This window comes from Manacus vitellinus, unplaced genomic scaffold (assembly GCF_001715985.3).
Source record: "Manacus vitellinus isolate BGI_N305 unplaced genomic scaffold, ASM171598v3 scaffold_33_pilon, whole genome shotgun sequence".
Taxonomy (NCBI): Eukaryota; Metazoa; Chordata; class Aves; order Passeriformes; family Pipridae; genus Manacus; species Manacus vitellinus.
The window spans coordinates 8,459,026-8,471,823 of NW_021940478.1; the positions used below are offsets into that span (position 1 = coordinate 8,459,026).

General features: G+C 37.5%; 1 protein-coding gene across 1 annotated transcript; it reads right to left on the reverse strand.

The window, feature by feature from the left end:
- Positions 1-484: 484 nt before the first annotated feature.
- RPP40 (ribonuclease P/MRP subunit p40) lies at positions 485-12,697 on the reverse strand. The gene is made up of 8 exons (XM_029961414.1): positions 12,681-12,697; positions 11,011-11,155; positions 9,697-9,765; positions 7,651-7,746; positions 6,382-6,507; positions 3,042-3,240; positions 2,070-2,204; positions 485-781 (listed from the first exon to the last, which is right to left on the reverse strand). Exons 4-8 carry the CDS (start codon positions 7,658-7,660, stop codon positions 583-585), a joined length of 669 nt encoding a protein of 222 aa, XP_029817274.1. The 5' UTR covers positions 7,661-7,746; positions 9,697-9,765; positions 11,011-11,155; positions 12,681-12,697; the 3' UTR covers positions 485-582.
- Positions 12,698-12,798: the final 101 nt, after the last annotated feature.

The window sequence follows — 12,798 nt, forward strand, 5'->3', positions numbered from 1 at the left end:
TTCTGATAACAAACTGTGATCTGCAAAGCCAGAGCAGGTTACTTTTTCCATGTTTAATGGGTGCTCCTTCCACTGTCACACGCTTTCTCCTCACCTTTATTCTCCTCCCCCCAAGCAAATTATGGAGAACATATCTCCCTTTCTTTTTTATTTGCTAGCATGTAGGCTGAAATATCTTAAACAGGAATATGAAGGTTTTACAGAGCTTTTAAATATGAAGCAATAAAACAGTAAATCCCAAAATGAGCTTTCCTTTCAAATATTTTAGCCGTCAATCTGTAAAACTAACTTTCAAACTCCAGATTCGCTCCTGAATAAAAGGACCACCTGCAGACAATTTCTGAGAACTTAATCTCTCAAAAACTTGACTTTTTCTTAGAGCTACAATTGGGAAATTTTTGAGAAGGCACTGTATGATGATGAAGAAACAAAAATCCATTCCTTCCATTGGCTACAAATAACAAAAACATACAAAGACTCTTAGTACTTAATCTGTTACATAACTACTTTGATAAAAAATATTTTATTAGGTTTCTATCAGTAACATGGGATTATTAGAAAACTGCTTCTGTAGATGTAGCTTTATGGAGGACAATCATCATGAGTTCCTACAGCCATCTGAAGCCAGTAGTCCAGATTCCTAAAAATTACAAAGTTGTACAAGTTCTCTCCTCCTTTGTGGAAACCATGTTCACTTTCTCTCCAGGAAACAGGGCTGTCTGCAAAGCCATGCACAGTTAAGGTCAGCCAGTAAGCCAGTTTTGGTTCACCAAAATAGCAACTGCAAGCAAGAAGACAAGATAATCAATAATTATAATGGAATAGACAGCACATTTAAATATACAGTATAAAGTAAAACAATCAAAGACACATTTCAGTGAAAATTTATTAACAGTTAAAAACCCCTCTTTAGTACACAATAAATAAGCTCAAAAGAAAATATTCTATCAGGAAATGAAGGAAAATATGAGGAAATGAAGTAAGATTGACTCTTCATTATTCCTACCATACTTTTAGACATGGCAAACCTGCAAGTTATAGCAATTAGAAAAAGTTCCAAGTTGTGAAGTACCAGTTCTGAATTTCCTACAGCATGCACTGCTTTTCAGAAAATAGAACATTCAGTGAGAACAATTGCTATCAGAGAAAAAAAGACATCAGAGGAAGAAACATGGTCAGGTTATGCTTGACACAAATCCTTTCACCACTAGAAAGGAAACAGATTATAAATAATCAGAGCCAGACATTATCCATTGCTCTTAAGTAGAGAATAAAAGCCAAGGAAATTTGTGTTCCAACCCTTGCCCAGGAAGGCTTTCTGCATAAGATTTGGAAATTGCTCAAAGAATAATGATCATATTCCAGCTAAAGCAACAGCATTATTGTCACAAGTCAGTGCTACAATCAATAGCCACCAGGGACTTCAAGCATTGTCTCACACATGGAGCAAGGAGCTTCCAAAATTTACTGCCAGCAGCACTAGTATAGAATACAACAGATTCCACACACATTCATGACACACTAATATAAGGTACTTTGATACTGAATTAGAACTGCAGCTACCCCATTCATCATTATCCAGTGTCCTACATTACAGCACTTGATTAAAAAAACTCACTATAATCTATTGTAGTGGTGTAATAACCTTGAAGTACCTTGTGATACTCTTTTTGGCTTCATAAAGGGATTTCAATTATATTTTCCATCACTAGTTAAAAATACTAAATCAGACGTATTTGAGGGCATCTGATTTTCACAGATGGGAAATTTTAAAAATGTAGTAGCTCAGTACAGCCACAGTTTCTTGGAAATTCAGAAGAAAAACAAAGTCATGACTAGAATACAGGGCAAGCACTTTCAAATTTGAAGTATCCAAAATTGTTTATTACTTTTTTTATACTGATGTTCAGCATAAAAAGCTCACTTCCTAATTAAAAAGAAAGTCTCCATTTTATATATTTTACTATTTATCTCCAACAGCACTACTGAAAATTATTTAAAAGTGATTTCAAAAATTAAAAAGTGTTAAAGTACAAATGTTTTAGTAATGTGTTCCTGTTAGCCCTTACCACAGCTGCTCCAATAACTGAATTATCTTCTCAGGAATTATAAAACCTGTGATTGTGCACAAGAAAGCTTTTTCCACCACTGTGTTGGGCTCAGGACAGCAGTAGGTTGATAAGAAGCTAGACGAATTGTTGTCTCTGGAAAAAACCAAACAACAAAAGCAACTAAAGACCAAGATATTTATACAAAAGATCTCACGGTCCTGTGCGTTAACCCTGGTAAAGCTCCCAAACACCACAGGGCTGCTTGCTCACTCTCTCCCCCCCAGTGCAATGGGGGAGAGAACTGAAAGGGTAAAAGGGAGAAAATGCATGGGTTGAGATAAAGACAATTGAATAAGTAAAGGAAAAGTTGCACGTGAAAGCCAAGCATGCTAAGGAATCAATTTACTCCTTCCCATCGGCAGGCACGATATGTAGCCATCTCCAGGAAAGCAGGGCTTCGTTGCGTCTAACCGTGACTCGGGAAGACACATACTGTAACTCTGAACACTTCCCACTCTTCCTCCCCCCAGCTTTTATTGCCAAGCATGTCACCATATGGTGTGGGATATCCCTCTGGTCAGCTGGGGTCTGCGGTGGTGGCTGTGTTCTCTCCCAGCCCTCTGCCCACCCCCAGCATCCTCACTGGCAAGGTTGTATGAGAAACAGAAAAAGCCTTGACACTGTGTAAGCCCTGCTCAGCAATAGCTAAAACACCCCCGTGTTACCAACACTCTTGGTCACAAATCCAAAACACAGCACCACACCAGTTACTATGAGGAAAATTAACTCTATTCCAGCCCCAAACAGTACATATGGGCACCCCTAAAAACATAGATAAGTCATTCAAGACTTACAACAAACATTTGTCAGCATAATAGCCTTTCTACTTACAGAAATGTGCCTTAATTATTATTCAACTATTTCTCAAAATAAATTGTGCCTTTCCTTTCTTAAAATGTATTTAAAGATCAAAGAAATTCCGATACTTACAAGCTAACTTGATTCAAGACAGCACCCAGCCATTCAAAGAGTTCCTCTGTACTGCAGGACTCCTCCGGCTTTCCTTGTAGGTCATTACTTTGTAACACTGGACACTGCAAGTCCCTTAATGTGCTGAATGTTATTTTTGGCTTCAGGGTCTGTATTTGGTTTTTTGAGAAGTATGACATCAGTGTTGATCCCTCTGCACCTTAACAACACAGTACCATAAACAGATGTTACGAAACTATGAATCAAAACAAGCACTGAATACATGAAACCTTTGTATATATATACAAAAAAATGCTGTGTAAAACTGCTTTCGTGCTGTTATCTTGCCCAAAATCATAGAATCTTCAGCTTCTTTATCTTCTCTGACATAAATATTAGTGGAAGATTCAGAACTCAGTATAGCTCAGTAAATTTACTATTTAACCAACGAGCATAAATTTTCCAACAGAAAATTCAAACAGAATCAACTGGGTAAGTAATAAAATTAACCTGTTAGAAAGAGGAACTCAAGGATATTCCTGAAAAGGAACGCATGCAACAGAGCAGGAACATCATCCCAGAACACTGTTTTCCCTGAATAATGCAAAAGTGAGCAGGTGACTATAGGTTTAAGAACAGATTTATCAATGATGCGAAGAGGAATTCTAAGATAGTCTGGGGCACAGAGACTGAAGAGAGAAGAAAGGGGAGAAGGTAGAGAAATCAGACCACGTCACAAATCTTTACTAGAAGAATAAAAAAAACCCAAACAACAAGGCTAAGTCTTCAAATGCAGTATGGCTGTAAAAGTTAAATGTACCTTGATGGACTTGTGGGAAAGTACCAGTAAGAGATCCAAACTAGCAGGTAAAATTCTAAAATCCTAACCTAAACTAAAAAACTAACATAAGCAGACATATTGTAAATTCAGAGATATTAACCACCTTGATTTTGACACAGTAAGGTAACTGACATGGAATCAATTCTCCTAAATTTCAAATTCCATTTCAAATATGTGTGCTATTTTCATAAAGTAACAATAGGTCTCTAGGAGCACAACGTTTGAATACCACAGAAAAGGCACGTATGAACAGAAGAAATTCAAGAACAGGATAGTTAACTGCAGAATACAATATCTAAGACTGGCTGTCAAAAGATATAAACTGCTTAAACTCCCTCAGCCATATTTATATCATCAAGGAGAATCATTTTGGGGAATAGAAAAAGGAAGATTAAGCTGATCCTTTTTAGTCATCCTTCAAAAAAAGGCTTTCCAAGTACCAAAGGGCACAGTGACAAAGACAGGCAGCCACCAAATTCTTGTTTTTATATAGATATATTTAAGACTGAAGTGTGCCAGAGCAGATGATCTATACTTCCTATTGAAAATTGTTCGACTAACAGGTTCAAAGAACATAAAATATCACCCTAGAATTCTTTGTAAAATATAAAAAATCATACATTTTAAATATCTGCTGCGTGTCGGAGCCTCAGCTATAGCCCTAACTTCAGGAGATTTCAAAGACTAAAGTCAAGACCCCAACTGAACAATTCCTCTAGCCTACAGCATAACTTTCCTTGTCAATGACAACCAGGCACATCGTCAAAGCAGTTTGGAGGCCAGCGAATTTCATCCAATAAACATGTAAAACTGTCAAAGAAATTACAGCAATAGAAAACAGAAAAGATTGTTTTGCCTCTGTCATCAAAGACATGAGACACTCCATATTCCCTTTTTCTGTTCCTCTTGGTGCTGACACCACTATGTGGGAAAAAAGGGTATGAAAACAAAAAATCCTGCAGTGCTGGCCATAGCAAGAAACACCAGTTATCAGCAGAAAGGCTGAAAACAGAATGTTCACAGAGGACACGATTCTCTTGACAAAATACAGCCCTCTTTTACCCTTCCAGCAGAATCTACACCATGTCTCATGTCTGTTAATCAAAATCTATAAAAGTTTTATTTTTGTCAGTACTAAGGAACTAACAGTCTTTCATGCATTATGAGTGCAAGATTCTTGCACAGAAAAACATTGAGATTTAACTCCATACTCATGAAATGATTGACCTGACTTGTTTCGGAGATGTAAGAAAGTGAGGAAAAGAAATGCTGTTCTTCCTGAATGCTGTTAACATGGACAGCAACAAACACAACAGACATATCTCTGCCCAGGGTCAATAAATCCAAGCATGAAGATATGCCACCTTTAGTTGGATTTCTGTCACCATTTACGGTTGCAACCACCTTCACTATGACTCTTTCTTGAAGACAAGGACATGAATTGCAAACCTTTAAACAATTTCTGTATGACAAACAAGGAGGGATCATTGTCATATGTTTAGTTCTTAAAAAGGGGGAGGCGAAACATGAAGGACTAAAGTGAAACATGGGACACTCCTAAAGGAGCTTGTAAGCAGCTTTCATTTCTCAGGTAAGTTAACTCTCAGACTTGAAGAGCCAGGAAAAATGTAAAGAGGAGATGGGAAAGCATTCTCAGGGACATTTCTGATATCTGTTCTTACTAGGGTGGAGACTCAAAGCAGAACAACACTAAAAGCTATACATCTATGATGAAGAAAAACATTTTTGACAGTACAGACACCTGCAGTTTTCATCAATTCTATGCAAATCCTATATATCCCTACATACAGCCTGTTCTGAGGCAATACAAACAACTGAGAACTTTGAAAAATGACCCTCAGAGGAAGAACAATACTTAAGTCCCAGAAGAAAAAATAATGTAATTAGAAAACAGTAGATAAACAAATACTAGAAGACGATTTGAAATAGTATAATTTCTTGTAACAATCTCTTACTCGGCTCCAACCTCAAACAAGTGCTTGAGAATAAAGTGATAAAGCAGTAGACTGTGTGTTTCAGTGCACATAGCACAGAAGTAGGGAATCTGTAATGTCCTATAACTCATGATGAAATCAAAGTTCCCCGTCTCAAGTATATGACCAGATATGTTACTTATGTGGACTAATAAAAAAACTCAAAAAATGTGTATTAATAATGATTATGTATGTCAGACATTTCTAAAGAAGAGGCAGCACCATCAAATAGGAAAATTTTGCCAGAAAGCCTGGGCAACATAAAGAAAAGGAAATGAAGTAACTAATATATCTCCTATGAATTACTGTTGTGTTCCTGAACACAACAGTGTTCTGTGTGTAGTAAATAACACCCTCCCCACAACAAATAAACAAAACAAACAAAAAATCCCACCCAAACACATTTTAATCTAACTTTTCCTTCCACTAAAAATGCATATGGACAATCACTAGAAAAGAACGGTAAACTAAAAATATTTGGACTTCACGTCAGTTACATCCTAGTTTTACATTTAGTTCTTATTACCTGTATTATACCAAGCCAGCAGGAAGTCAAATTCTAAAGGTTTCTTTTCTTTCAAGGCCCAGAGCACTCTGTTATGTTTCTTGCTCTCAGGGTGAAAGCCAGCATCGGTCAAGTCAATAGTGATAACTGCAGAAAATGTACAAAAGCAACTGGTACTCAACTAAAATAAATTTTATTATTAAATTAATTAAGAACTACAAGAACACAAAGAAACCAAAGAATATCAAATACATCTTTACAAAGTATTTGATTATGCAAATATGACTCCCCATTATGTACATAAATATTCAACTCCTGCTGTCCTTGTTTTGATATAATCTGGAACTGCCTTCCAGTGACTGGAGGGACAGATTCCTTTTGAAATGACACTGACAGAAGGCCTGAAAAATATCTTTGTAATTATGAAAGCTATTAGCAGTAAAAAAAAAGAAAGCTAAAATTTCTAACAATAAAAGCCATGTAGACAGCAATGACACTTTTTCAACAGGTTGGTTTTTTATTAGGCGAATTGGTCCATGGCTAAATTACATACATTTTTCAAACAGAAATTTCGTGATACATTTTACTTCACAAACTGAATGGTAAAACCACGTCCCATTTTGCCAAAATACTTACTAGACATAACCAGTTTCCCCTTCTAAAGTTTTCATGTAACTACCTATCAAGTACTGCAAGTTCCAAAACATTTGAGATGGCATACTGTTCATGTTGGTTATTTATTTTTATTTAACAAAAATCACACTCAAGATGTCTCCCCTGCAGCTGTTAAAAAATTACAGCATTTTCCAAGTACTTGGTATATGGAGACTACCATTTTAAATGTATCAAACACAATACAATCCACCCTTTCGAGCAAGCAGTCTTGGGTGAGGTTCTTCACTGATTTTTTTTTTTTGTACAGTGCACAAATTTTAAGCTCTACCTTAACCATTTTAGTATTTTTCTATTTAAATCAGAAGGCATGGATACTATGCACAGTATAAAAAAATTCTTGAGTCCTACATCGCTCCAGTATAAACAACACAATAAAAACTCTGAAATTAAAAATTTTATAGAGTACTGAAACGGTCACATATTTGTTTCCTTATAGCTGTTTTATTATTTGGGAAAAAAGTACTTTTTCTTTTCAGACATTCCTTGTATTTGCACCTGGAAAAAGATGACCTAGACAATAAATAATTTCAATAAAAGGGAAGTTTCAACATTGCTGGTTCAACACCCTAATAAGGTGCTTCTGAAATAAGCACTGTTAATATAAACAATACTTACTGTATCTCATTGCTTTTTTGCCAGAGTACCGAGAAGGGCGACCTTGCAGTCCAAGTTCCTCATAAGTATCCTTATCCACTGATAGAATTAGTTTTCCTATAAATGAAACAAACTTTAATAGAAATAATCTTCTACTTGGTTCCCTTTGAAGTCTTCAGAGAACCATATACCTTTTACAACGTTAGCTTTGGATCAATGGCATTACTAATGTCATGTGGACTCCTTAGTTCCAGTTAAATGGATTACCAGATTAATCTTTAAAAAAAAAGTTATAACTCAATTACTGTTTTTTATCAAAAAGGTCTTATGAAGTAGAATAAGGAAAGTGTAATATTATTCCTGACACAGTCCTAGCTTTTTTGTTGTACTACTTAGTTCATTGCCTCAATCTTTCCTCTACTTGTTCCCCAGCACTTGCTGTGTCAATAGCTGAGCGCTACATTACACAAGGGCCAGATTTAGTGAACATACATGCACTGCTCAACTAAATAAATGAAAGTAGTTCTTCAACCTCCAGCAGGGCTACTCACATTGAATAAATTATACCTGTCAGTGATGACCAACTATGTGCTGGAACAAGTCCACTCCTATGTTCATAAACCAAATCTGGCAGCTGCTGCTTGGTACAGAATTTCACACAACAGCTCTCTGCTACAGTCTTTGGGTTCTACTGTACAAGTAAGAGTATAGCACAGAATACAAACAAATCAGGTTGTCACTGAAGAGTTCACATAGTGACATCACCAGGAACTGTAACACTGTCTCTGCATTAATTGTGCATACCTTGTAATAACTGTATCAAACAAACTCAACACCACTATCAAGTATCCATTTTGCTAGGACTGGGTTAACAGACACATAAAAGAATTCTTCTGAAGAATCTGAATTACTTATGCCCTCATGGGCACCTGTCATATTACAGTGACTTAGGCTAGAGGGCTGACAGACCAACTTGTATTTCTATAATATCTGAAATACTGTTAAACAGAAATAAGACAATGTATTTGAAGCCCAACATAGCTTTGTTTTCTCTGCATGTAAAATTCTACCTGAGATGTGTGATGTTTTATCATGTTTTGTCATAAAATGTGATACAACTGAAACAGACTTTTCACGGGTTACATAATTCTTAAGGAATCACGGAATCATCATAGAATGATTTGGGTTGGAAGACACCTTAAAGATCATCCAGTTCCAAGTCCCTGCCATGGGCAGGGACACCTTCCACTAGACCAGGTTGCTCAAAGACACATCCAGCCTGGCCTTGAACACTTCCAGGGATGGGGCAGCCACAACTTCTCTTGGCAACCCATTTCAGTGTCTCACCACCCTCGCAGTAAAGAGTTTCTTCCTAATATCTAATCTAAACCTACTCTCAGTTTGAAGCCATTCTCCCTTGTCCTCTCTCTACATGCCCTTCTAAAAATTTCCTCTCTGGCTCTCTTGCAGGCTCCCTTTAGGTACTGGAAGGTGCTCTAAGGTCTCTCCAGAGCCTTCCCTCTCCAGGGTGAACAACCCCAACTCTCTCATCCTCTCCTCATGGGAGATCATCTTCATGGCCCTCCTCTGGACTCACTCCAGCAGGTCCATATCTTTCCTCTGCTGTGAACCCCACAGCTGGATGAAGTACCCAAGGTGGGGTCTCACAAGAATAAACACCTAATATTTTAAAAGTGCTCCTAAGCAGTGCTGATGACTTTCTGTTTTGGCACAAATTCTGTCTTAAAGATCAGTAGGAAACAAGAAGTTGGAAAGCAACGTTTTCACAAAAATAATCCTCTGTAGCAATTCAATTATGATTGAAGCATTGACAATTTGACTATACATAAGCAAAGCTGCTTTTAAATTTCCTTTTTATTAAATAACTTAACCACATGAATGAAGAACAAAATTAAAATTAATGTTTTTCCAATTCAAACTCATTTCTAATAAAGTTAGCAAGTACAGTAAGCCTTATTTTTCAGTTTACATCAACCCAAATAAAAAGAAAAAACCCAACAGACCGCAATTGATACATATTACCAAAAACAAAACAGACCCCCATACCATTTGGTAGCAGAGCTGCAGTATTATCTTGATCAATTTTTGTATTATAGGTAAGGGCGTAGCACAAACCTTTAACAGCAAAGCAGAAAACCATGAGATTACACAGTTTTTAAAGACAGACATGACAATATAAGCAATTCACCCCAAGAAAACCAAACATTGCAAATACCATTTGAATCACTCTAAACCTCTGTGTTTTCATCAAGTAACTTTTTTCCACCTTCTCAAGCAAAACAGCATTGTTATTATTTTTATAAGCCTTGGACTGGCAACCTTTTAAAGGACCTATAATACGGATAACATTAACAATATGCACCAATATGAAAATACTTCCTTTCGTTTCACCTGTGACTCTCCCCTCAGCGTACAGAAAACCCAATTTTTTTCCAGATACATTCCTATTATCAGATCACACAAAGACAAGAGGGAAGACACATTACTAAATATATTTTGTAGCATTATCTAACTAAATAGTTTTTGTTTTTAAAATAGAAGTGTCAGATTCTGGGAACTCTGCACACAAATGTCATATTGCTTCTAGAAAACTACTGGCATAAAAGAACATTAATGAGATTAAAGGAAGTAAGAAAAGAGTCCTGCATTTAGCAAGTAATGGATCTCTTGTTCTCCTATTTCATCTGCATGTTCTCTGTTCTCCTCTCTTTTCCCTGTAAAGTTTTTTTGTTTCTCCCTGGCTATCAGCTGAAGGTTACAATAGGTATCATAAGCCAAAGAAGTGGGCCCTGCAAGATGAAAACAATGTAGTCTGAGTATACAACAGCAAGTTGGCTGGGCAGAGGCTGTATCTTTCTTCATATCCTCTTTACTCCTCCTGTGTAAGGATGAGCTGCTGCAGCTCCATTAGCACAAAACAAAAAAAAATAAGGGAGCATATTTTTTCTCTTGCCTGCTGTGTAACACAGCTAGCACAGCTCTTTGCTGAAGTATGAAGGAATGAGAATGGGAGAAGGGAGCCGATTTCTACAGGAATCTGCATAAAGACAAGTTGTGGAAGAAAAAGGTGTGAGGACACATGGAAGCCCTCTTGATACCTGGCTTGCAGAATTAAGACAGAATAGGGAGAAATTAATAAGCAACATTCATAGGAGTTTTGGACCCAGTGGGTGTAAACAAATGCTGACATACCACAAAGCAGAAAAAAGCAAATAAAGAAATTCATGCAGAATTTGCTTAGTACTTTTCCTTCCCTTCCTTTAAAATATTTTTCAGAATAAAAAATAATAAATGGATTTTGCTGTGCTATGAAAAAAATACACTATTACTGCGCCTGTCATGTTCTGATTTCCTCCTTACCTTTCTTCACGAAAGCATCAATGAATTCATGAGCGACCAATTCATGAATGGATAAATTCCTCACCAGGTAGTACTCTCCAATATCTGCAATTGTGCTTTTCAGCACTTCAGGTAGCAGGGCACATTCCGGGATCAAAAAAGATACCTATTAGGAACATATTTGTAATGTAAATCCTATGTAAAAATCTGTTCTGGAAAAAAATCCAAACAAATAAAAAACAAGGAATAAAAAAAAAAAACCACCCTCAACTTTTCAGACATCAGTATATTATACCAAAATGAGGAAAAAGGTAACATGAGGTGATTGTCTTCAAAATGTATCCATTTGCGTAAATTCTCAAGGTACACCCAATACATTATTTGGGTTTTTTTCTTGCATTTTATATGCTACACAACAGTATTTTACGTGTTATGTAAAGACATGACTGTACACAGCATGAGTTAACAGAAGATCTCGTTTCACATCATTATACATTTAGCTTAATGTCACACTGGAACACTTCCTTCAGCCCTTGCTGCCCCATTTGTTGAAGCAGTTGTAACTAAATAGGTAGGCTAAGCATTTATGTAATCTTAGTGGAAAAGCAAAGACCAAAGCAGAATTAGTTTTGAATCAATACATTCTCCTCTGTAGAATACTTTAGAGGCCAGAAGAGCAAACACACCACCAGAACAAGGCTTACAATTTTCAAATAAAAGTCACGAGACATAGAGTAAGGCTACACCTTCTGTAGCAGCCTTCTAATTTAACATAGGAAACTGATTTTCAACAGGGATCAGCACCCAGCTTTTCTTAATAAACTCAGTATTCAGTCCTTTGGTCCAATTGCCTATCTTCAATTTACTTTTGGCTTAAAACCTTTCTGGTACGTGTTCCATACTCAAAAGAACCCTTCAGTCCAGCAGATCAGAGAAAATAAGGTTATTACATGGGCAAGTATGAAGCTTCCCAAGCAGCATAAAGGTCTGTCCCCTTGCTCCTCCCTCCATCCCTCAATAAACTTCTTTCCCAAAGCTCTTCGAGAACAGGTACATATCTCCCTTGGCATGGATGTAGAAGAGAAGCAGGGCTTCTGACAGACAGGCTGCCTGCCACACCAGTAGAAAGCTTTCTAATTAGCTGCTAAGAAACATTACTAAGGAATTTTAGGAGGAATTTTTTCACAGAAAGGGTTATTAGACATTGGAATGGGCCACGCAGGGAGGTCACAAAGTCACCATCACCTGAGGCGTTTAAGGAAAGACTGGAGTGAGTGCAGTGGTCTAGTTGACACGGTGGTGTTAGGCCATAAACACATACAATAAAGGACTCTGATGATCTGAGAGGTCTTTTCCAACCTAACTGATTCTGTGATTCTTTGAAACCGCAAGAGGGTCTGACTGGAACTTGTGCCAACAGTCAAAGACACGAGAGCAAGCTGCCAAAACTGGACTTCCCAACATTGACGTGTCCAAAACAATGGAGCAGTTGACCATTGCACCACATGACGCTTTGGCAGAAGGAAGGACAAAATGCGAGAGGGCTTTCAGGCTGCCACCTGCAGCCAGGCTACAGCCAAGGCTTCCCTCTCTGCTGAGGGAGCCCCTCAGCCCCTCCCTGCTTGGACTGGGAGTCTGTGGGTGCCGCTCCCCGTGGGACTTGCTGGGTAGCGCTGACAAAGCGCTATTACTTCTTCCACTGGCTCATCCTCTTCTCCTCCTTCTATAGGTTGGACTCGATGACCTTAGAGATCTTTTCCAACCTAATTGATTCTGCGATTCCTCGTGCCAGCGCCGTCTTTCACTCTT

Excerpts from the sequence above, each read along its gene's own strand:
- RPP40 (XM_029961414.1), bottom strand. Across the intron at positions 2,205-3,041 it reads GTCTTGAATCAAGTTAGCTT|AGACAACAATTCGTCTAGCT; the intron begins GTAAGTATCGGA and ends GGTTTTTTCCAG. Across the intron at positions 782-2,069 it reads CAGTTATTGGAGCAGCTGTG|TTGCTATTTTGGTGAACCAA; the intron begins GTAAGGGCTAAC and ends TCTTGCTTGCAG.